Source organism: Mustela putorius, unplaced genomic scaffold (assembly GCF_011764305.1).
Source record: "Mustela putorius furo isolate JIRA1106 unplaced genomic scaffold, ASM1176430v1.1 tig00000743_pilon_pilon_pilon, whole genome shotgun sequence".
NCBI classification, from domain to species: Eukaryota; Metazoa; Chordata; class Mammalia; order Carnivora; family Mustelidae; genus Mustela; species Mustela putorius.
This window is the reverse complement of record NW_025421464.1, coordinates 7,776,981-7,800,567: the sequence shown is the minus strand read 5'-3', so window position 1 is coordinate 7,800,567 and position 23,587 is coordinate 7,776,981. Positions and strand designations below refer to the sequence as shown.

At 42.5% G+C, this 23,587-nt stretch overlaps 1 protein-coding gene across 6 annotated transcripts in view; it reads right to left on the bottom strand.

Moving 5' to 3' along the window:
* DHX35 (DEAH-box helicase 35) overlaps positions 1-23,587 on the bottom strand; it is a 66,435-nt gene that overhangs the window by 34,625 nt on the left and 8,223 nt on the right. For 5 of the 6 annotated variants that reach the window (XR_006607871.1, XR_006607872.1, XM_045084196.1 and 2 more), the window contains exons 3-8: positions 21,672-21,764; positions 15,182-15,259; positions 9,326-9,430; positions 6,609-6,670; positions 5,704-5,773; positions 3,462-3,521 (exon numbers count right to left, since the gene is read on the bottom strand). Coding sequence is in view for 4 of the 6 variants with exons in the window: in XM_045084196.1 (XP_044940131.1) it covers positions 3,462-3,521; positions 5,704-5,773; positions 6,609-6,670; positions 9,326-9,430; positions 15,182-15,259; positions 21,672-21,764 (468 nt within the window). In the remaining 2 variants the exon portion in view is untranslated. The remainder of the gene's footprint in view (positions 1-3,461; positions 3,522-5,703; positions 5,774-6,608; positions 6,671-9,325; positions 9,431-15,181; positions 15,260-21,671; positions 21,765-23,587) is intronic. The other variant, XM_004746433.3, reaches the window with a different exon arrangement.

The following is a 23,587-nucleotide window of genomic DNA, read 5'->3' as shown; positions in this document are numbered from 1 at the left end:
CCAAAACTGTAGGAGTTTTCAGCAACCCTATTTCTGCCATGTGGATGGAAGCAAATAAAAGAAAAACGATAGCTTGTGATACAACGGTCAAGTTGACACTTCATAGTTAGGGGCACCTGGGTGTCTGCTGTCGGCTCAGGTCATGATCCCAGGATCCTGTGATCGAGCCCCGCATCAGGCTTCTTGCTCAGCAGGGAGCCTGCTTCTCCCTCTCCCTCTGCCTGAAGCTCCCCCGCCCCGCTTGTGTGCACTCTCTGTCAAATAGATAAAGTCTTAAAAAATTAATACTTCAGGGGCGCCTGGGTGGCTCAGTGGGTTAAGCCGCTGCCTTCGGCTCAGGTCATGATCTCAGGGTCCTGGGATCGAGTCCTGCATCGGGCTTTCTGCTCAGCAGGGAGCCTGCTTCCTCCTCTCTCTCTGCCTGCCTCTCTGCCTGCTTGTGATCTCTCTCTGTCAAATAAATAAATAAAATCTTTTAAAAAAAAAAATTAATACTTCATAATTACACCTGGTCGTGTTCTATAACTGCTCACGTAGTTAGGCTTACATTAACGAAGCGGCTAACTCAATCGAGGCCACAATGTGATCAGCCCCATTGTACTCCGCCTCTGCCTCCCAGCCACGGTCACTGGTGCCCTCACCACCAGCCTGGGTCACCCCGGGCCCTGAGCGAAAGCAGAGTAGAGGCTATCTATCCCTACGAGCAACAGGGCTTGGAATTAGTCTGTCGCCCACAGACCTAGCAGCTGGGGCACCAGGGAGGGGGTCTGGCATGCTCGGGCCTCCAGGTCCAATGTCGCCCAAAGCCATACCCTGCTACCTCCACTCTCCCCTCATGCCCCCCCAACCCCCTGCTTTCTCTCCTTATCCTCTTACTCTCAGTGAGGACTCCCAAGCCCTGCAGGCCCTCAGTCACACAGGAAGGACTCTACTTGCCAGGTCCCACATCATGCACACATGCTGGGCAAGGATGAGTGAAGGAGTAAATGCCCCAGCCACCAAAGGCCCAGCTGATGGCCGCTAAAGGCCCAGCGTGCCCTGCATCAGAGCACCCCAGGCCATGCCAAGTTTCCTACACTCCACTTTCCCACTTGGGAAAACTAATCCAAAAGGTCTATCTAGACCAATTGTTGCAGGCAGAAAGGAAAGAAGCTCTTTTTTTTTTTTTATATCTCTGTGCCACACCAAAAGACAATGAAAGGATATCGGAAGCACAGATGTTGACAATTCTAAGAATCGGACATGGTAATTTTCAAACATAGTAAAAACTGCTAGGGGGTGGTGACAAAGGTAAAAAGTAAGACACAGGAAGGCATTCTGGGCCACACAGGCATAGAGGAGATGGCGGGAGGTAAGACTGGGTATGGCCTTCAAACCAGCGTTCCAGTGGGTGCCATGCTTGGGGGAGCGCGAAGTAATTCTACAACAAAATTGAAATTCTACAATTCTACAACAAAGAGCAACAAAGAGCTTTGACCCAAAGGTCATCATGCGCAGACTGAAGATAACACGTTCCTACAGCCTGTGAGAAGGTCTGAGAAACCAGCCGGGCTACACACGCAAACACCTCTCTCAGCCACGCTGAGGTTTTTTTTTTTCTCTTCAACTTGCTTTGCATCCCTGAAGCCATGGGGAGACCAGGAGCCAGGAGCCAAGGCCCTTTTCAGATCTCAGCTGGATGACAGAACTGGCCCGCTGACTGCTATCTCCACAGCTACTCTTGCCTCTTCTACACAACACCCAGAGTGATCTTTCTAGAACTCAAATATGATCAAGTCACTGCCACACCATCCCAGGGCTCCCAACCAGGTGTAAGGCAGATCCTTCCTCCTTTGCTTGGCCTGTAAGGCCTTTCATCACCTGCTGCCTACCAGCGTCTCCATTTTAATCCCCCACTGCTTCCCATTCTATCAAAAATCACTGAACCTAGAGCATCTACTCTGTGCCAGATACTGTTTTAGGTGAAAGGGTAAAATAAAGAGTAAGACATTCGAAGTCCCCATCTTCACGGAGCTTATATTTCACTAACAGAAGACACACAATAAACAAACACTTGGTGGGGTGCCTGGGTGGCTCAGTGGGTTAAAGCCTTGGACTTGGCTCAGCTCATGATCCCAGGGTCCTGGGATCAAGCCCCACATCGGGCTCTCTGCTCAGCAGGAAGCCTGCTTCCTCCTCTCGCTCTCTGCCTGCCTCTCTGCCTACTTGTGATCTCTGTCTATCAAATAAATAAATCAAATCTTTAAAAAAAAGAAAAAACACTTGTCTATGCATGTAATGCTAGGTAGAAACAAGTGTTAAACAGAAAAACTAGCAGAGTAAGACAACAGAGAGCAGCAGGGTGCTGTTTCCATCAGGGTGCTCAGGAAAGGCCTCTCTGAGAGGGTACTATGTGGTCAAGACTGAACCGAAATGAGCAAAGAGCCATGAGAACATGTGGGTTAAGAATGGTTTAGAGAGAGGGTCTCCCCGGAGTAGAAGTGTACTTGGGTCTTTCTGAGGTACAGCAAAGTGAGGCCCGAGTGTAAGGAGAATGGGAGAGACTGGACAGGAATGAAGTCAGAGAGGTGACAAGAGAGGTGACTGGGGGGCAGAGACTGTCCCCCACAAGGCCCTCCAGGCAAAGTAAGACCCCCACGTCCACTTGCCTCCCAGCCCCTCAGACACATAGTCTCACGCCCCTGGGGTTCTGTGCATGTTTAGGGCACCCTTCCCCACACCTGCCCATCTGGCAGACTTCTATGCATCTTTTGAAATCAAATTAGATGTCTCACCTCTGTGAAAACTTCTGGATGTTCTCCAGCCAGCTAGCCTTAAGCAGCCCCTCTCTGGCTATCTCAGCACCTTGACATACTGATCTATTTTTTGTGTCTGCTTCCCAAGAAGTCAAGGAGGGTTACAAAGCACCGGTAGCCAGCACCACACTGAGCATGTGTATATATATTTATATATTTACATTTACATTTATATATTTCCATACATATATTTCTATATAATAAATGGTCAATATTATTTGAGTTGAACTATTGTTTTGAATTAAAATATTAAAGGTAAGAGAGAAAAACAGTATAAACTGAGCCATAAAAATTACAACATTAATTATTATATGCACATGGAAAACTTCAACTGCACACAAAATATCTAAACCTAAATGCTACAATCATAAATAAACTTCAGAAATATAACCTTAAGGAAACTGCCTATGTGGCGAGAAACAGAGTATGTAGAGAAACAAGACAAGTATGTAATTATGAACTCGGTTAATTACTGGCTAATTTCCACCCACAAGCTAAAAAGGAGTATCCTCTGATTACCTGGAATCTAGGACATTAGATGGCCCCATAAGGAAGGTAGGCCATTCTGTCAAAGATGGGCTCTCGCTAAAGGTAACTTCCCAAGGATATGTCCAAGAACCCCTGTGCTTACAGGGGACAGCAGGGTGAGGCGGGAAATGTTCGTACCTCTGCATCCAGAGTGGCTGAAGCTACAATTAATCGAAGATCCCCTCGCTTTCTCTGAATCTAAAAAAGAAGGCATTAGGAAACAATGAAACAGCATGATATGTAGAGATGACATGTTCTGGAGGTACCTGCAATTTACTTCAGCATAAATCAGTGTGTATTTCTGAGGAGTCAAGCCTATAGATGAAATAAGACTGACTACAAGTTGGTAACTATTAAAGTCATAGGTAAAAAGGTGGTTCATTATACTATTCTTCCTAATTGTTTAAATAGTAAAACTTTCCAAAATAAAAAGATAAAAAAAATGTTTACTGAAAGTTTAAAGGAGCTTTAGGAACTGAATTTGAATTTACCAAAGGTAAAACCATTTCTTCCTAATACCTCGATCTCTGGATAGTCAGAATCTATGTATCCCCAGTTGAAGTACATTAAAAGCAACAAACAATGAATGATAACACTGAGACAGAAATACGGACCAAAGATCTTAATAGCTATTCAAAAAAAGAAATGATCAACAAGCAGAGAAGAAACGATCATATAAAGGATAGGAAAAATACACAATAACATGACACTACTTTTTCATCTATTGCACTACCAAAGACTTATTTAAGGCTAATACTCGGGGCTGGCAAAAATTTAGTGAAATAAGCCTCTTATTATACTGCTCCCCAAAGAATAATAAGCAGGTGGGATAATCCCTAATCAGTATCAAAAGTATAAACCTTTGGCCAAAGAATAGCATCATGAAAACAAAAAGAATGGCAACTAACATGTAGTAAGTGATGGGCTATTCCTGGGTCTATGCACACAGCCACGCAGTACATACGCTGCACAGGGATGCCTGGCTGAGGAGGTTAGGGGCATCTGAAGTCCAGAACATCCTCCCTTCCCCAAGCTATGGACAGCCTCTGAGTGTGGGCATCTTGTTCTAATCTGTACAAAGGTGGGATCTCAGTCTATTTGTGATCCTGTGCCAGGCACCATCCAAAGAATTTTACACGATCTTATTTAAGTCTCACAATAAATGATGACCTAGAGCAGCTCTGTCCAAGAGACTGCTCTCCAAAGACGGAGAGGTCCTGTCCGAGGCACTAGCCACCAGCCATGTGTGGTTACAGAGCTCTTGAAAATTGGCCAATGTGATAGAGGAACTGTACTTTTAATTTTATTCTATTTTAATTAACTGACTGCCGCAGGTAGCTAGCGGCTGCCATAGAGGGAAGTGTACTAGCACAGAGGTAGAAACTTCCCTGATCCCCATTTCAGAGATGAGTAAACTCAGCAGTCAGAATCTGAACCCAGGCAGTCTGACCCAGAGCCGATGCTTTTAATCACCTCGGTCTACCCTCTCTTTCTAGAGTCCGGTGACTGAGAATATGCCCAAAGGAAAACAATCAGAAAATAGAGGAAGGGAGGAGAGGTAAGACTGAAATAAGACTGGCCATGAGTTGTAACAGCTGAACCCAGATAATGGGCACAGAGGGGTCATTAGACCCTTCTCTAATTCTGTAGTGTGTCTGAATAAAAACTTCAAAAAAAAAAAAAAAAAGGCAACAGATTTCATTATAAAGGTGTTGCTCATTGCAATATGATTTAAAATACTTCAGGGGTGCCCGAATGGCACAGTTGTTAAGCATCTGCCTTTGGCTCAGGTCAGGATTTCCGGGTCCTGGGACCAAGCTCCACCCAGGCTCCCTGCTCAGCAGAGAGTGTGCTTCTTCCTCTCCCTCTGCTGCTCCCCCTGTTTGTGCTCTCTCTGTGTCTGTCTCTCTCTATCAAATAAATAAATAAAATCTTTTAAAAAAATAAATAAAATAAAATACTTCAAAAGTGAAAGCCATATAAATGCCTAAGAATAAGGGAAGAGTCAAATACTTTATGGTAGAGACATATGATTGTATAGACATTATTAAATACAGTGTCTTCAAGGAATATTTAATGACACAGAAAAAGGATTTTGATGTAATATTAAGAGAAACATGAAAGATACAAATTAGTGCATACAGTCCAATCCCTCTTATGCCAAAACAGATGCACATAACATACAGACACACACACCAAAAAAGAAGAAACATAGCAACATTCCACCAGTGATTTTCTCTGAATGGGTACAATTACAGATCATTTTAATTTTTTTCCTTCATATTTGATTGGATTTTCAAAGCTTCTACAATGACTTTCCTAATCAAGCAATAAAACAAAACAAAAACACAAAAACAAAAGTCATGCATCAAAGTCACACCTTTTTCAGCAAGCCAATGGCAATGTCTGTGTACAAGGTCCTCTCGTGGGCTTCATCCAGCATGATGGCACTAAGAAGCAAAGGGAAGGCCTTGGTGAGCATCAATGAAACCACCCACATAATCCCACCCAGATCATCAATGGGACTTCTGTGTGTCCAGTGCCCGTGCAGTCACCTTGCATCAAAAGTTGAGCTAAGTAACTCCCCCTTGACAAGGAGGGAACTATTAAGCTAATAAAAATGGTGACACCAACATATCTTGGTGAAGAAAACAGTATATTTACTGCTATCTTTAAAGAGCTTTATAACCCATAGTGGATTCCCATGGGACCTAATATCTGATTTTAAATTATAATATAACACATAACTCCATAGAGCACACAAAAAATAGGAACAAGGCCCCACCACGCAAAGACTCAAGCTGCAGAGAACAGCAAAAAGACACGTGATCACAGCTGTGTCGTGTGTGTGTGCCCAGGACTCAAATTTAATGCCCTTCCCCAGAATACCACAGAGCCTATGTAGCACAAAGTTAATGCCATGAGTAATGGACAAAGACACACAAAGAGGGAGACAGTGTAACTAACTATCTGGACTCTGCATATCACGCGTGACACAAAACACTGCCCAGTTCTGTGCTGTGATCTGCAATCACTATCGGTCCTGGGACATAACAGGGCCAAGAGCAGGACAAGTCGACACATTATTCAATAATGACAGGGATTTTAATGTGCCCATTTTTTACGGTTAGTAAATTCTGAGAAAGCATCAAAGGTCACAACAGCCCAGGTAAAGAAAAAAGCTTTGAGGCAGCTGAAGGCAGTCATTAAGTCCCAGCTACTAACACAACTACTTGGGTGCTTTTTGAAACTTCGGGGAAGTTATCACAGGAAAAGCACATTTACCTATATTTTGTTAACAATGGATCAACCATCATTTCCCTGACCAACATTCCATCAGTCAGGAACTAAAAAAAAAAAAAAAAAAACACAAAGTTTTAGAAATAATTCATTTACACTGTACATTAATGATTTTTTTCAAAAAGTTCAAGTGTAAAAAAAGAAAAAAAGTTCAAGTGTAACCAAATGCATACAATGTCTTCGCCAGTGTGTGTACAAGACAATTCCCACAAAGGACCATGAGGAAATGCCCCAACACTTTAGCGATCAAGCAATGGAACTGGACACAAACAAGACTTTAATCATGGGGTGTTCAGGTGCAGCCTGTAAATTTTCCAGCAGAATTCAACCTGGCATTTACTATCTTAACATTGGCTCAGCCCCATTTCCTCTGGGCCTGAGCTACTGGTACTGTGGACAAACAGTGAAGACAGATCTTGTCTGCATGGGAAGGACATAAGTCTGAGATCATTGTTCTTAAAATGTCCCAAAGACCACATACCTGCAGCTCTTAAGGTTATTAAACCTCAGCTTCGACTGCTTTTACCTTAGAGAGGCTGGATAGGGCTCTGGTTAAAAACAGAGATCTGCGGTGTCAGTGGGCTGGGAGCTCTGATCCTCATTCTGCCTTGACTAGCTGTGCGAAGCCTGGGCAAGTTACCTACTTTCTCTAAGCCTGAGTCCTCATTTGTAAAATGGAAATAATAATAAAGTATCTGCCTCAGAGGGTTATTGCGGGACTTCAGAGAGACAGTACAGGGGAAGTGTTCAGCACAGAACCTGACACACGGGGTTCCAGAGTATCGGGAGGTACCTAGGTGGCACAGTCTGTTAAGCAGCCAACTCTTGATTTCTGCTCAGGTCATGATCTCAGGGTCATGGGATTGAGCCCCATGTCAGGCCTCACGCTGGGCATGAAGCTGCCTAAGAGTCTCTCTCTCCCTCTCCTTCTGTCATCCTCTCCCTCTCTCTCTTTCTCTAAAATAAATAAGTCTTTTTTAAAAAGAGTATTAGATATTAGTATTTACGGTTAATGAGTATCTATAAAATTCTTCAGAAATATGCAGTAGTTATTACTGCCATCCAAAATAACTCAGGACTTGAACAAGGGTAACCATCTGCCCCATCCACTGTAGCTTAAGTGTTTTTACAGGATACGTTTCCTTCACATTTTTCTTGGGCCCAGGACCAGTTGCCACACATACAGCAGTGGGAAGGACATGCCACTGATGACAGGCACCAGTTACAAGCAGAGCACCTAAAATGATGATCAAATGGAATATAAACACGTCTTGTAAAAGAGACAAAAATGACCATTTGGTTCTGTGGCTCACTGAAAATTACCTACTTCAAATATATTTGATGGTACAGAAGAATATTCTCTTTACCCAGCAAAATGAACCTCAAAGGTAACTGTAAGGACCTATTTAGAAACTGTCCCTGCTCCCTTTCCCCCAGGGGATTTACTTGGAGACAAGTCCCAGAAACCAGCTTCAGGTAACAAAGCCCAGATACAAAGGTGGGTCAGGCCAGGTAGAGACATCCAATCAGTGGGGGGGGGGGGGGGGGATGCATACTGTCTCCCTGGTTACTAAGGAGTATGGACCACACCCTTTGGGAGTCTTTTGGGCACCAATCCCAATCAAGGTGTAATAGGCTGGTTCAAATGTCTACTAGGATAAATTGTAACTCAATTGGTCACCTAGCATCACTGTGGACTTTCCTGTGTGTGTTACAATCTCATTGGCCACCTGTGCATGGCCAGACCCAACCGCATGGCCTTTGCCCTTAAAAGCTAGTCTGTGAAACAGAGAAGGGTCGCCCTCTCTTGTAAGAGGTGCAGCCCCAAACATTCGGTTAGATTCTTGATGCTTAGCGTGAAATAAAGCTTTGCTTGACCTTTGCTTTATATCAGTCTCGCTCCTTTAATCACGGACCCATTATAGGGGCACAACAGTAACAAAGTACAAAAATTACAAAGTACAAAAATTTAGAAAATACGATCTCTATTTTTACAAATCACTTGTCTGGTTCATCTGATTACTTTCAAATTTCCTCTGTGGAAATTGAGAGGAAACTGAGATTCTCATCAAGCAATTTCCATTGCACTGCTCTGCAGAGCCATCTGATGAGCAGGACTCCAGCCCCACGCCACAGGGCAGATGCTCAGCGATAAACACTGATAACTACGGACGCTAATTAGTTCAACAGTAGCAACTAGGTCAAAGAATGTGCAAGTTAAATCCACCAACACATGAACATGAAAAAGTTCTAACCTGTGAAAATAGTATTTGTCAATTCTATACTTTATCAATTTATACCACCCTGTCCCTGTTTTTCATTCTTTTAGAGGCAGGTTTCTATATTTTGACAGCTATGCGGATTGACATACAAGAAAGGACAGCCTCGAGTCCTGGTTCTATCACCAACAGACACATACATCAGGCAAGTCATTCAACCTCCTGGGCCCTCAAGCTCTTCATCTGTAGAACCAAGGGCTCAACCTTCTTTCTGAGGTCCCATCTGGGCCATGGTTCAGGGACTCTCTGAGAGAGCTCCACACCTCCCCCCAGACCAAACTCCCACAAGCCAAGGTGATTTCATACACTTTCTGCCCTGGTATCACAGGGCCCCTGTCAGCGGTGATGCTGCATGTTTTTAATTCCGCCCCCAGAGAATCTCCTTCCCGGTTCGAAGTAGAAAAAGCAGTGTGAGCACTTCACCTTGATTCTCGTGGCCAGCGGGTCGGTGCAGTCGTCAAAGCGGATGCAGTAGCCCACCTCGTGGCCCAGCACCGCACCCCTTTCCTCAGCTACTCTCCCGGCAACCTTTGAGAAGAAAGATCATGCTAAAAATAGAGACACAGAAATTACTGCACAGAGCGCATACTATGGAAAATCTAGTATTTTTTAAATAAGTATGTGAACACAGCGGAGAATGAGAAGAAAAGGGGCAGGTCATTAGAGAACAAGCATGATTTATTTACTCTGTGTCTCACTCCTCCTTCTACAACCAACCTGGGGTAGTTTATAATTAAGTGTCATATAACAATAAGCAACATGAATGGAAATCACACAAAGATGGTACAGATCAGGACCCCAAAAAGGCAGATAAAAGCCAAGGAGAAAATTTTAAAACACAGATATGCTAAAATTATTTCAGGTGAGCCACAAATTCAGCACAACATTTCCTGGCAGCCGAAGCAAAAAGTGGAAGAAAGGACAAGACTCACCACAGTAAAGCTTTTTTAGCATACCAGCTGGGGAAAAATTCCCACATCTTTGTGCGTCGAAATAAAGCACCTTCCAGGGGCGCCTGGGTGGCTCAGTGGGTTAAAGCCTCTGCCTATGGCTCAGGTCATGATCCCAGGGTCCTGGGATCCAGCCCCGCATTGGGTTCTCTGTTCAGCAGGGAGCCTGCTTCCTCCCCTCTCTCTCTCTCTGCCTGCCTCTCTGCCTACTTGTGATCTCTGTCAGTCAAATAAATAAAATCTTTAAAAAATAAAAAAATAAAGCACCTTCCACTGGACCATGAAGGTGGAGAACAGGAATGATCAAATTCAACACTGGCACAAGGTCATCTTCTATTTGGAGGCAAAATAACGTTTCACCTGAGCCAGATAACCTAAAACAATTGCAACAGTGCCCCAGCTACACAAAGCACTGAAAGGGGAAATAAAATGAAAGCAATGAAAAGGGGCAGAAAAGAGGATGAGAAGGTAAATGAAGGGTCCAAGTTAACATAATGAAGTAAAAGCAGAAACCAAAATACATAATAATATATTACAAAGACCACAAACTACAGATATATACATGACAAATAAAAGGTGAACAGAGGAAAGAGAAAACAAAACCCAAAAGCATGGTCTACTACAACCCTAGAAGGCTATTCAAAGGTCATCAACTTATTAACACAAAATATTTGAACGATGAATAAATCAAAGTGGAAGAGCAATAAAAAGAAACTAAAGAGTTGAACATTCATGATATAAACTTAATCCCCCCCCCCTTCCACAGGTGAGGCCACCTCTCCATGGACTCTGAGTCCTGAGTCTGAAACGGGGGCTGGCACAGGAGGTGTCTTGAGGCACTTTCCACTACTGCCCTGGTGTGACAGCCCCAGGGTCAGGAGCCCAAGACTTTCCTGCACTCAGCTTTCTAGGCATTATCTGGCCATTGGTGTTTAAGAAACTGAAGAACAGATGAAGATTAGAAGGGGCTCTGCCTAATGACTTGGAATTACAGATCTAGTAGGCCAAAAGAGAATCAATCATTCCGCAGCTGGTCCACACCACACAGTCTTTGAAACCACCTTATGAAATCAGAAATCCATCCTAAATTATTGCTCTACCTCTGACGGTTCTACTTCCTGCCAACCAGGATTTCACTGCAAAAATTTTGTTATTGTTTCAATTCCAACTCCACAGATTATACTATAAATCTCAGAAAATGGTACGCAGAGCTATGAGGAGCTCATGGGAAAAAAGGCTTGTAACAATGAGTATAAATGGACCAACCCTCTCCATAAAAATATGATCATTTTATGAGTCTAGAAGGTAAAAGCCAAACATATTTTTTCTTACAATTACAATTCACTGTTTGTATACATTTGCTATAAAATATATTTTATTTTAAAACTCTTTTATTCTTTCATGTATTATTGCACCACAGGACATTTGAAAGGTCATATTCTATTGGCTTTCTAACAGATTTTTACCTCTACTATTTAAGTTTTACTCCCATAACTTCTTCAATTGAACTGGACCAACTTCCTCAGTTGGACTGGATAAATAGTATCTATTTGAAAGAGACAAATAAATACAGAGAAAGGAAGGTGAAGAGAAAAAGAGAAGCCACTCACTGAGCACTTCTGCCTGCAGGTTCTAAGTTTTCACAAACTGTATCTCACTAAATATGCACGCAACTCATGAGGCGGCAAGAGACCCTCGTTGGTACAAAGAAAGAAACTGAAATAAGGAAGGTTGAGAGCTTGTCCTGAGTCACAGGTCAAGGCAGGGCCTGGTCTGGAAGACAAACCCCAACTCTCTGAGCCCAGCGAACTTGCTCGCTAGTAGGTGTCTCTCATGGAGATCACGCAGTGGCTCATGCCATCTGTTCTTGGGCTCTGAGACTGTTTTCAGAGTTTAGGCTGCACACAAAGTACTCTCTGAGATATAGCATTTCAAACTTGAGAGCTCTATTAATACTCCACTGTTAATGTATACACTCTGCTCTTTCCAGAGAAGGCACGGCGTTTCATGGAAATTATCCACAGTAACATTTGGAGCTAAATGCAAAGTGATTAAGAGCTAAGATTCCCAACTACAAAAAGAAAAAACTGCTCTAATTCCTAAGCAACTGAGTCATCTTTCTGTGATATAAAAGGTTAAGTCTAAGCACTATAGTGTAGTTTCCCAACTGTTCTCTCTGTATTTACTTACACACACAAGACTCAGAAAATGCCTATCAGTGATTTCTACCTTGAAGACAATGAGAAAGTGAACTCTGGGGGAAAGGGTTACATAATAATGAAAACTCAGTACTGAGCAAAAGTAACTCAAGGCAAAGAATTAACTTCGTGTCCGGGTAAGGATGACAAAATAAAGGCATCCCCCATCTCCTCTGAGAGCTCATTTAAAACAAGAAATAAAAAATATCAGCAACCAAACCCTACATCTTCGATGAAAGGAGGAAACAGCCAGACACAAGCCCACACAAACTAGGCAGCACGGCTGCCAAATACTGTGAGGTCTGACTCTAGAAGCGAGGCTCCGGCCTGCGCCCAAGCCCAGCATACTACTGGCTCGCTCTTAACATAGGTGTCACCACCCCAAGAGGCAGGGCGGACAACACTCACTTTAGGAAGACAAGAAGCAGCAGCGTGTTCAGGCCCAGAAGACACAGGAAATGTTTCCGCAGAGAACCATTCTGATAGCAAACAATCACCAGGGAGTGAGATTTAACAGAGAGGCAGGCAGTCAGGCAGCAAGTAATCACATCCTAAATCAGAAAGCCCACAGAATTTTCTCGTTAGCCATTACAGACCTCTGCAGTCACTAAGGAGAGCACCTCCAGATCCTCATCCTGCCCTGGCAAAAGAGGCGAAGGGATTCGGTGGGAGGCCATGCACTACCCAGACCAGCACAACCTCACGACTCTGCAGCCATCTGTGGTCCAACTCAAAGATGAGTTATCATCATCAGAGTCCTAAAGCCGGTCCACTGCAGTAAAGCCGACCAAGAAGGAAAGAGACAGGAACAGAAGCAAAACTGCAGTTTAAACATAAACTTTAAAAGTATTTTCCAAAGAAAGAAGTAGAAATCAGCTAAAGGAATCCGGTTTCGAAGAAATCATAAGCTTGAGCTAAAAACAGTGTAAGGCAGAAAGACAAAGTCAAAGGAGGGTCAAGGAGAAACAAGGTCTGAAATGCACAGGTCAGAAGCCAGTCTGCAGAGGTCCCCCAAACCTGCCAGCTCAGGCATGACGGACACCTGAGAGACTTTTCTCAAATTTGAGAATAATCCCCAAATTTATACAATGCTACAAAAAACTGTTAGAAAGATGAAGAAACTTTCCCACAGCGGCAATAATAAAAAGCAAATCTGAATCGACTATGCTAGGGAAACACTAAAATACTGCTCTACTCCCTCCATAAGAGAACAACAGAAAATCATTCTCATGTGAAGACATGACCCAGGGGAATGCGGCCAACAACTGCAGGAAAAAAAAGATTTACAGAAATGTGCCAGGGAGGGGGTGCCTGGGAGACTCGGTAGGTTTAGGCTCAGGTCATTTTGGGGTCGTGAGATCAAGCCCCGCACTGGGCTGTGCACTGAGCATTAAGCCTGTTTAAGATTCTCTGTGTGTACCCCTGCACACACATTCTCTCTTTAAAAAAAAAAAAAAAAAGACAATGTATCAGGCAGTTAATAAAAATGTTCCATTATTTTTCTGGATTTTTTTTTAATGTTTGTAATATTATCAGCTTTTAAAATCTGTAACGTATCACGATTATCTCCTTCCATTCTAGATATTCACTTCCCTTTTAAAGAAAAAAAAAAAAGGGACGCCTGGGTGGCTCAGTTGGTTAAGCAGCTGCCTTCGGCTCAGGTCATGATCCCAGCATCCTGGGATCGAGTCCCACATTGGGCTCCTTGCTCGACAGGGAGTCTGCTTCTCCCTCTGCCTCTGCCTGCCATTCTGTCTGCCTGTGTTCACGCTCTCTCTCTCTCTCTGACAAATAAATTAAAAAAAAAAAAAATTTGAAGAGGTGATTATGAGACCCAAGAAGAGAGATAAAGGAACCAAAACAGAATACATTTAACTAAAAACAATCATGGATATTGTGGACAGGTTTAGAGACATCTTACAAAAGAAACTGGAAAAGAACAGATGATTCCAGAGATGGTGATAAACACTCAAAACAGACAAAGGAGATCTAATACACACTCAATTGATGCCCTTAGAAAAAAGAATATATATGCCAAGACAGAATAGAAGAAAACCTGAGATTTGAACCTGAAGACTCAAAGTTCTTCAGTATTAAGAAAAAATGAAACCAAACAATCAACATCGAGATATGTCCTGGCACAAAAACAAGCTTACAAGCATCCAGGCAGGAAAAAGTGAGCCAGGAAGGAAGGAGGGGAAAAGCCCACTGAAACTCAAACTTCTGCACAGCGATCCTCTTGTCAAAAGGCAGTGAGTAACATCTGCACAGTTCCCAGGGAAAGAGAGGGTGAAGCAAGAGTTTCATAACAAAGACCACAACCAAACATTCTCAGGCATGTACAACTCAGCCAATCAAGAAACAAGTCAAAATGAGCCATTCAAGGTCAGCAAAACCATGGCAAAGAATTAGTGATGAACATTGGCTCTCTTTAAACTAGAAATAAAGCTAATCAGCTGTGGGAGTTATGATTACAGAAAAGAACATGTATTTATACCCTTGAAATCAAAGTCACAGCGCAGCATCTATAACAAACAGGGGAGAAAATACAGAAAGAATAAGTGGGCTTCTGCTCTTTGGTAAGGAAACTACCCGTAACAGTTTCAAAACGAAGTAACAGTAAAGCTTTCTATAATCTCGTTTCTTAGTTTTCAAACTTCCACAGGTTCTCGTGTGGTGAACAAATATTTCTCCAAAGTTCAGTAACCACACCTATTTCACTTTGGTTTCCCCTTTTGTGAAATTCAACAAAAGCAAACGTGGAGCTGCCATCCACTTTTTAGAATACTTCTATCCATCCAACGCTACCAGTCACCTTCGTGTGAATGGAAGCGCAAAGCTCAGAATGACGTCCACAGATGTTCCCAAGGTTTTCACTGGGTGGTGACATTTTTATTTATTTTAATTATTTTTTGTTTTGACTTCCCCTGTACTTTATTACTACTTAAAAATTTGTAATGTACAGGTATCAATTTACAAAAATAAGCAGCTTGTAGTTCTTTTTCAACCGAAGAATTAAACACTCAAGAGCCACCCCATATTCATTTTGAGGCTTTGAGGAAACAAGAAAAAAAGAAGTTACTGAAACAGAAGACGCAAATGGAGTTTTTGCAACATGGAAAGAAACTCACTGTAACGGCAGCCACTCTTCGAGGCTGGGTCACTCCCACCACTCGTCCTTCGGCGGTCCAGCCCGCTTCTGCAAGGTACTGCAAATAAAACCACATGTAAGTACGCATCCGACACCACTTCTCCAGAAACAATTTCTCCCAAAATAACCCTATTGTATTAAAATCACGGAGAAAGTTAGTAACAGATGGTTCTTATCCTGGTAGACATTTTGGAAATTATTTTGCAAATGAGGGATCAGAGGCTTGGCAATCTTAAGTAACTTGCTTACACTCACACCAGAGGTGATAATCAGAAGAACCTAGGCCCAAGTTCAACATTCTGCCTCCCCAGTCCTTCAAATTTCCAAGTACCAGAGCTGCCTGAAGGAATAAACTTCTATCCATGGGCCACACAGAACAGTGCTAACTCTATAGAACAAAGAATTTTAAAGTATGCACAGAGACACCTCAATGTAAATATCAACCATACAAAACACTTTAGTCAGATTAAATAAAAATAACTGGGGGTGCCTGGGTAGCACAGTCATTAAGCATCTGGCTTTGGCTCAGGTCATGATCCCAGGGTCCTGGGATCAAGCCCCACATTGGGATCCTTGCTCGGCAGGAAGCCTGCTTCTCCCTCACCTACTCCTCCTGTTTGTGTTCCCTCTCTAGCTGTGTTTTCTCTGTCAAATAAATAAATAAAATCTTTAAAAAATAAATTAATTATATAAAATAACTAGATTTTGTACATGTGTATATACGCCATTATATCCATACACATAAAATTCAATGGTATGTATTTATCTGATTTATGTATTTATGTATGTATGTATGTATGTATTTATATATGTATTTATTTACTATATATATTCATTTGTTATATACTCATTTGATTGTATACATTTTTAAACTCCAAAGTGGGTAACAGCTGTTATCAGTTACACATTTTTATAATGTCTAAATTGTTTCAAAATGACTATTTATTTTACAGTAGGACAAAAATTTAAAATCCTATTACATGTCTCTGCTCACTTGTTCAAAAGAAGGGAGGAAACGAAAGAGAATGGTTGTCGACGGAGGATTGGGAAGGAAGGAGGAGGACTGGAAACAGGGCCGCAGGGAAGGAAGAGGGAACGACGATGCTCTGAGTCGCGGTTTCTGGGGAGCTCTGACTCCGACCCAGGCATGTTCCACGTGCTCTTCAAGTGTCCAAGACGTAACCAAAACCAATCAAGATGTACATGAAGGGAAACCAGGAGGAAATCCACTAACAAATGGCCCTTCCTGTAGTACAAATGAATTACAGGATCACCCCAAAGCAGGTGGAGAAGACACAACCTAAGTAACTGGAGAACACCGTCTGGCCTGCATGGTGTAAAGCCAAAGACAGAGAACCGTGATCTAGTTAGTAAATGTGGGTAAATAACCAAATGGGGGTATGGGTTAGTAATTCTAGAACTACTTTATGTTTACATTAGAATTCAACAAATAATTAACATATTGAAAATAATGAGGAATGAGTTTCTCACTGTAGGTGAAATTTACAAACAAGGAAAGGCTAAAATGAGCCCCATGGCATTGGATTACCATCAGAAGTATTAGCATAAATTCATGGTTTTTAATACATATACAGATTGATACAGATATACAGATGTTTTCATGTAAGGGGATTAGCAGTCCCATCTATATTTCCTAAATCAGCCCACTGAGACTTACAGCAATGACACCTCAGAGCAATGAGCACCCTACCTCCCAATTCTTGATTTCTAAACACCATTCTCCAATAAAGGAGCCAGGGCTCCCTGGAGAAGTGTTCGATCCCAGGGCTAGTGCAGGGAAAATAGAAGACAAGCCTGAAATGCCCTGTAGTACTAGAAACTAAGGAAAGGTTCAAAAAAAAAGGACAGAGGCTTTAGGAAAGAACGTAGGGTCTAACTAAAGGAGCTCCTAATGATCACAGTAACAAACTAAAAAAGACAGTATTGGATTTTAGGCCACAGAACCAAATATATCTCTATGAATCCACACTGATATACAGAAACAACTGAACAGATAAATGAGGGAGAAAGGACAGTTCTTCCTTAGAGAAGATTCCATTTAATGAAGGAAAAGGGGAAAGAGAAAAGCATCAAGCAAATGCCCGAGTAAGTGCTCAGACAAGATCCATTGAGGGATGCTAAAATTAGGAGGCAAAAGCTTGAAGGAAAGGGGAGTCTGAAATATCTCCCCCCAAGATATTTACCAACTACCAAAAGGCAAGACAGTAACTTAAGACGCAAAACCTGGCACCTGAACCAAGGTTAACCTTGGCCAGTGATCAGTCATCAGTATCTCAAACCCCATAATACAATGCAGTGAGGACACACCGTTTCTATGGTATTCTTTCCCCAAATGCACTACCTCATTCTAACCATGAAAAAACATCATACAAATCCAAACTGAGAGGTGTTCTATCACATAAATGCCCAGCACGCTTCAGAACTGCCAAGGTCCTAAAGGATGAGGAGGACAGACTGTAGAAACTGTCCCAACCTAGAGAAGATGGGGAGACACAGCAACTCACTGCAAAGTGAGGTCCTGGACCTTGGAGCTAGAAAAGGACACCAGTGAGAACACTAAAGAGATGCCTAAGATCTGTAGCCCAGTGGCTGCGCTGTACCCATGGCGATGCCTGCTTTTGGTTACCGCACCAGGGGAAGTGGTGGGAGAGGTTTAAGGGAATTCTGTGCTATTTTTGCAACTGTTTTGTCAGTCCAAAATTAGCTAGAAATAATAGTTTTTTTAAAATGACTGTAAGGAACAACATGTTTTAGATAATGTAGGTTTTTGCTATAAAAACTGTAAAGTTTCCCTCTCTTGTATTAAATGCATAAGCAAAACACTACCAACCACACCAATCAACACAAAGACAAAAACAAAACTACGAGAAATAACAACTAAGATTCACGGACTATGTTATTAGGTGTCAGACACTGTGCAGAGCACCTTGCCTGCATAAGCCCGTTTCAACCTCACAACACACCTATGAGGAAGGTAATGGCATCATCAACAATTTAGAGAGAAGCAAACAAAGAGATCCTATAACTTGTCCAAGGACCTGGGTAAAAATCTAAGAGCTGGGATTTAAGCTCAGCAAATCACGGCCATGCCACATAACCAGGACACGATTCTACCATCCAAAATAAAACACACATACTTGTAGTCAATCTCTTAGTAACAGTGGTAAGCAAGAGAAAAGTAATTTCCATAATAATAAACAACCTGCCCATGAAGCCATTCTCCTCCATACATCTGTGATTCAGACCACTGCATGCTTATGACTGCTGACAGATGAAAATTTAAAGATGCTGCAAAAGCAGGAAAAGTGTTGCTATCAAAAGGAAGTGGATGTCACGCTGAATTCCATCTTCGCTCTTTTTAAGGGTCACCAAATCTGGTGTTCTCATTAAGGAGCGGGATAAGGAAGCACTCCATCAAAAACAGCGCTAACAAAAAGTGTAGCAAAGAACTTGTTTTCATCGTCCATTGTTTTGACAGAGCTCTGGGGGAAAAAAAAAAATCATCTAGGTTCCACAAATAGTTTGTGAAATTTCAAACGGGTGCTTGGTGCTTTAGCATGTGGTACTTTTCCAAGGAAAGACATTATATAAATCCAGCAAGACGGTGTGTTGAGAAAAACCTGCTCCACATTCTCGCTGTGACCTTCAGCTCCTCAGCCTGTCCAATTTTCCTAGGCCGTAACTCAAATTAGCGTCCCCAGGAGTTGCGGTGGTCTCAGGGAAGAAGAACTGCGTGGTGCGGGGAAGAGGGATGGTCCTTCCACAACGAGGGGAGGCAGGTATCCAGACCGATAATATGATCAACTATCACACAAGGACCCATTCATCAATTTCACCAGCAAAGTTTCGGAGAGTCACTCCTCATCGTTTATTCTTTGTGCTTTTTGAATTCTGCAACCATGGGAATGTATTCAAGAAACACAGTGCTTGCAAGAAAACACAGTTCCTTAAAAGCAATTAATTAATTAATTGCCCTCTGATCCAGCAACTCCCTAATTACTATATTTATTCTGTAAGTATACCCACACATGTGCTAAATTACATGCAAACTGACTCACTGTATCACTGTGGTAACACAAAGCTGGAAACAACCTAAATGCCTCAGCTAGGAATTGGTAAAATAAATTATGTGCGATCTACACAAATGAAAAATGATACATTAAGGGGGGAAAAAAAAACAAGGTACCTTAAAGCACGCACAGATGTTACCTATTTGTGTTTTAAAAGAGTGGATACACACACACACAGTTCTCTGTAAATGCAGTAAGAAAATCTCTGAGAAACTAATGACATCAGTTCTATCTGCATACAGGAAATGAGCATCAGAGGGCAGGGCAGAGGAGAGATCTTCTTATGTCCTTCCACATCTCTTAAATTGCAAACCATGTGAACCTATTAAATAATTCTCCAGAATTTAAAAAAAAAAAAAAAAGTTTCCTTTGTTCTCCACAATGCCCAGGCCAGATCCTCAGATCCTGCTCTTCCGCCTCCAGGCCACTCTTTCCCTGGACTCACCCCTCAGCAGGGCCTCTCTGTTGCCCGGCAGCTAAGCCTTGCTGGGAGAAATGACCAGATCCTTGTGCTGTACTGTATGGCGGATCCAAATACCTCCCACCCCCACACCCGAGGCAAGATTACACGTACCGCCACCTGACCACTACCTGGCCATGAAACCTGCCTTGTCCAATGAAACTTGAGCAGAAGTGCCATTTCCAGTCACAAGTTCTAAAACCTAAGCCATCTCTTGATCCTGCCATGTACCCCAAGACTCCCAGGCCCCATCTTGGGTCATCTCCCATCCTGGATCATCAACCCAAGAAGACCACAGAGTAGGACGAAGAAATAAACCTTTATGAGATAATACAGCTTCTTTTGCCTAGAGGCCACCATGTGCTGTTGTCCTTTCTCTACTGCTGTCTGTTCCCTTTCACTTACCTGGCCCTAGCTCCCCATGGAGATCACCCAGGGACCTTTTAAGAAATACCTGGGGCGCCCGGGTGGTTCAGTGGGTTAAGCCTCTGCCTTCGGCTCAGGTCATGATCCCAGGGTCCTGGGATCAAGCCCCGCATTGGGCTCTCTGCTCAGCAGAGAGCCTGCTTCCCTTCCTCTCTCTCTGCCTGCCTCTCTGCCTACTTGTGATCTCTCTCTCTGTCAAATAAATAAATAAAAATCTTAAAAAAATAAAAAATCCTAAGAATAATGTAATGACAACTTTTAAAAAAAAAAAAATACCTATGTCTGGGCCACAGCCTAAATCCATTATTGATTTGGGCAAAAGAAGCTGTATTATCTCTTCTGTAAGATGAAAAACAGAACTAATCTGTGGGGTTAGAAGCCAGAATGAGAGATATCCTTGTGTGTTCCCCAGGAAGCAGGAAGAGAGGGCAGGAGACCAGAAAGGGACACAGAGGACTTCTGAGGCTCTGGTAATGTTCTCTTCTGCTTCTTGATCTGGGTGCTGGTTACACGTGTGTATTCACTTGTGAAAGTGTATCAAGCTGTACAATTATGATCTAAGTACTTTGTGATATAAGGTTCATAGTTCTATAAAAATCTACATTAAAAAGGGAAGGACAGCCTGCAGTGACTCTCATCCTTGACCACTGACGTATCATTCTTCACCCTCCAAGCCACGGCTGTAAAACACACTTTGACCTCACCTTGTCTCTCCACTCTTGCTGAGTCCCAAACACTTCTCACACCCCAGTGTCTCTGCCACAATATTTCCTGGATAAGAACGTCTTCTTGGCCAGCTCCCGATGGTCAAAGTCTACTTCAAATGCCATTTCTTTTACAAAGCCTTTCCTGATCCTTCTGTCCACTTCTGTCCACACTAGACAGTGGCTTGCCTCGTAACAAGGGCTCCTTCCAGAGCACCATGAAATTCTTTGGTAGTCTATTTTTATTTACAACTAGAGCAGTATTGACTCATTTCACCCTCCTCTTCAACTGTAACTGGTTGAGGACAAAAACCAGGCATTATACCTCTTTGAGTCCCCACTGTTCTTTCAGAGTATGGCTATTCAATCATTATTTTGGAATTATAATAAATCAAAGACAACTGTTACTTCTATGGTCATCGATCACAAGAGCCAAAAGCTGAATAAAAAGTATCTAGTTGGGTTGAATATATTCTGACAGAAGATCTTTAAAAAGCAAATTATAGTAAAGAGAGTTCTCAAATTATAAACCCCTTCCATCCAGGGCGCCTGGGTGGCTCAGTGGGTTAAAGCCTCTGCCTTCGGCTCGGGTCATGATCCCAGCGACCTGGGATCGAGCCCCACGTTGGGCTCCCTGCTCAGTGAGGAGCCTGCTTTCCCCCCTCTCTCTCTCTGCCTCCCTCTCCACCTAGCTGTGATCTCTGTCAAAAAAAAAAAAAAGAAAAAGAAAAGAAAAAAAACCCTTCCATCCAAATTTAAGTGCAAAGACACATATGAGCATATACTCACTTGTGGGATCTGTGTGCTTTTCCCACATCCCGTCTCTCCAACAATCACCACTGTCTGATAGTTTTCTACCAAGTATAATATATGATTCCTAAGCTGAAAAATAGAAACATACATTGTAAAGAGCCATACATTTTCTTAAAAGACCTAAACAAAGATATTTAAACATTATAAATTTCAAATGAGTTGTTTGAGCTGTTTGCCAAAGGAAAGTAAATCTTAAAAAGAACTATCAAAATAGATTCCCAGTTTGCAGTGCTGGTGACCATATAAGCTGAAACAAGTGCAACTGAGAGCAGTAACTTAACAAAGTATGCAATGCAGATACCCTTTGACTCAAGATTTTTCACTTACAAGAAGTTATACTACACATACTAACACTACATATGAACGAAGAGGTATATATACAAGCATACTCACTGAAGTGCTTTTTGTAATAGCCAAAAATTCAGTCTAAATGTTCATCAACAGGGTTAAATTAGTTATGAAACACTCCAACAATGGAATATCCTTGGGTGCTAAAAAGAACAAATGTCTACTAGAAACAAAATGAGGGTTGCTGGAGGGGAGGGGTGTAGGCGGATGGGGTAACTGGGTGATGGACATTAAGGAGGGCATGTGATGTAAGGAGCACTGGGTGTTATATAAGACTGATGAATCACTGAACTCTACCTCTGAAACTAGTAATATACCATATGTTAATTAACTGAATTAAAAAAAAAAAAAAGAGGGGCGCCTGGGTGGCTTAGTGGATTAAGCCTCTGCCTTCAGCTCAGGTCATGATCTCAGGGTCCTAGGATCAAGCCCTACATTGGGCTCTCCACTCAGCAGGGAGCCTGCTCCCCCCACCCCCGCCACCTGCCTCTCTGCCTACTTGTGATCTCTGTCTGTCAAATAAATAAATAAAAATCTTTAAAAATAAATAAAAATAAATAAATTTTTAAAAAGAACAAATGTTTATTTGCACTGATAAGGAATGGCCAACAAGATATGTTAAGGGAGCAACTCAAGGTGCAAAACAGTATAAATAATACTCTACTATTTTTGTTTTTAAAGAAAGGATACATACATGCTATGTACAAGCTATCCTGGCAGGAAATAATACCAAACAAAAAACTGGTCATTGTGTCACCTCCAGCAGCAGAAGAGGGTGGCCAGGGAGCAAGGATGTGACGGAGAGCTTTACATTTCCTACAAGTTATACATTACCTAGTTACAAATTCTTCCACTTATTAACTGAGGGGGAAAAAAAGACAAAAAGAATATGCTTTCACCTCTACCTCTAAATCCAAGCTCGTGATAAAGCTACACCTGTATTTCAACTGAGCCTTTCTTTACCCATTCACTGTGAGCAGAAAACAGAAGAGATGATCCCAACATCCTATCTACTTAGCCTCTGAGTGTGTTTTTGTACCCACGTGTGCTGAGAGACACACCTGACAGCCTGGAAATTCATGAAGGTATTCCGTAAATACCTGGTCTGGAATGCCGAGAACCCTGCCGAGACCCCCACCCTTACTGCTCGGCCCATCTGACTGGGCCCCGACGACGCAGTTGCACCGGGAGAGTGAACACGCTGCCTAACTGCCTCACGAAAGTACTGGCTGCTTGGGGTTTTTTAATTTGGCATTATTTGAGGTCCAAATATCTAGCTCTCACATTTTAGTGTGAAATCGTCTTACGATATTTGTTAAAAATGAAGATTCCTAGCCCTACTCCGAGGGTTTCTGACTCAGCAGGAGTAGGGTGGAGCCCAGGAATCTGCATTTCTCAAGCATACACAGCAGATCCTGTTACAGGTGGTTTCTCTTGATTAGTCTAAACGTTTTTTTGTCAGTTGCCTGGACTTGGGGATTGCTTTCATTTTGGGTAGGGGAAGGCGAAAGGTTTGGGATCTTGGCAGGTACTCTGTGAATGGT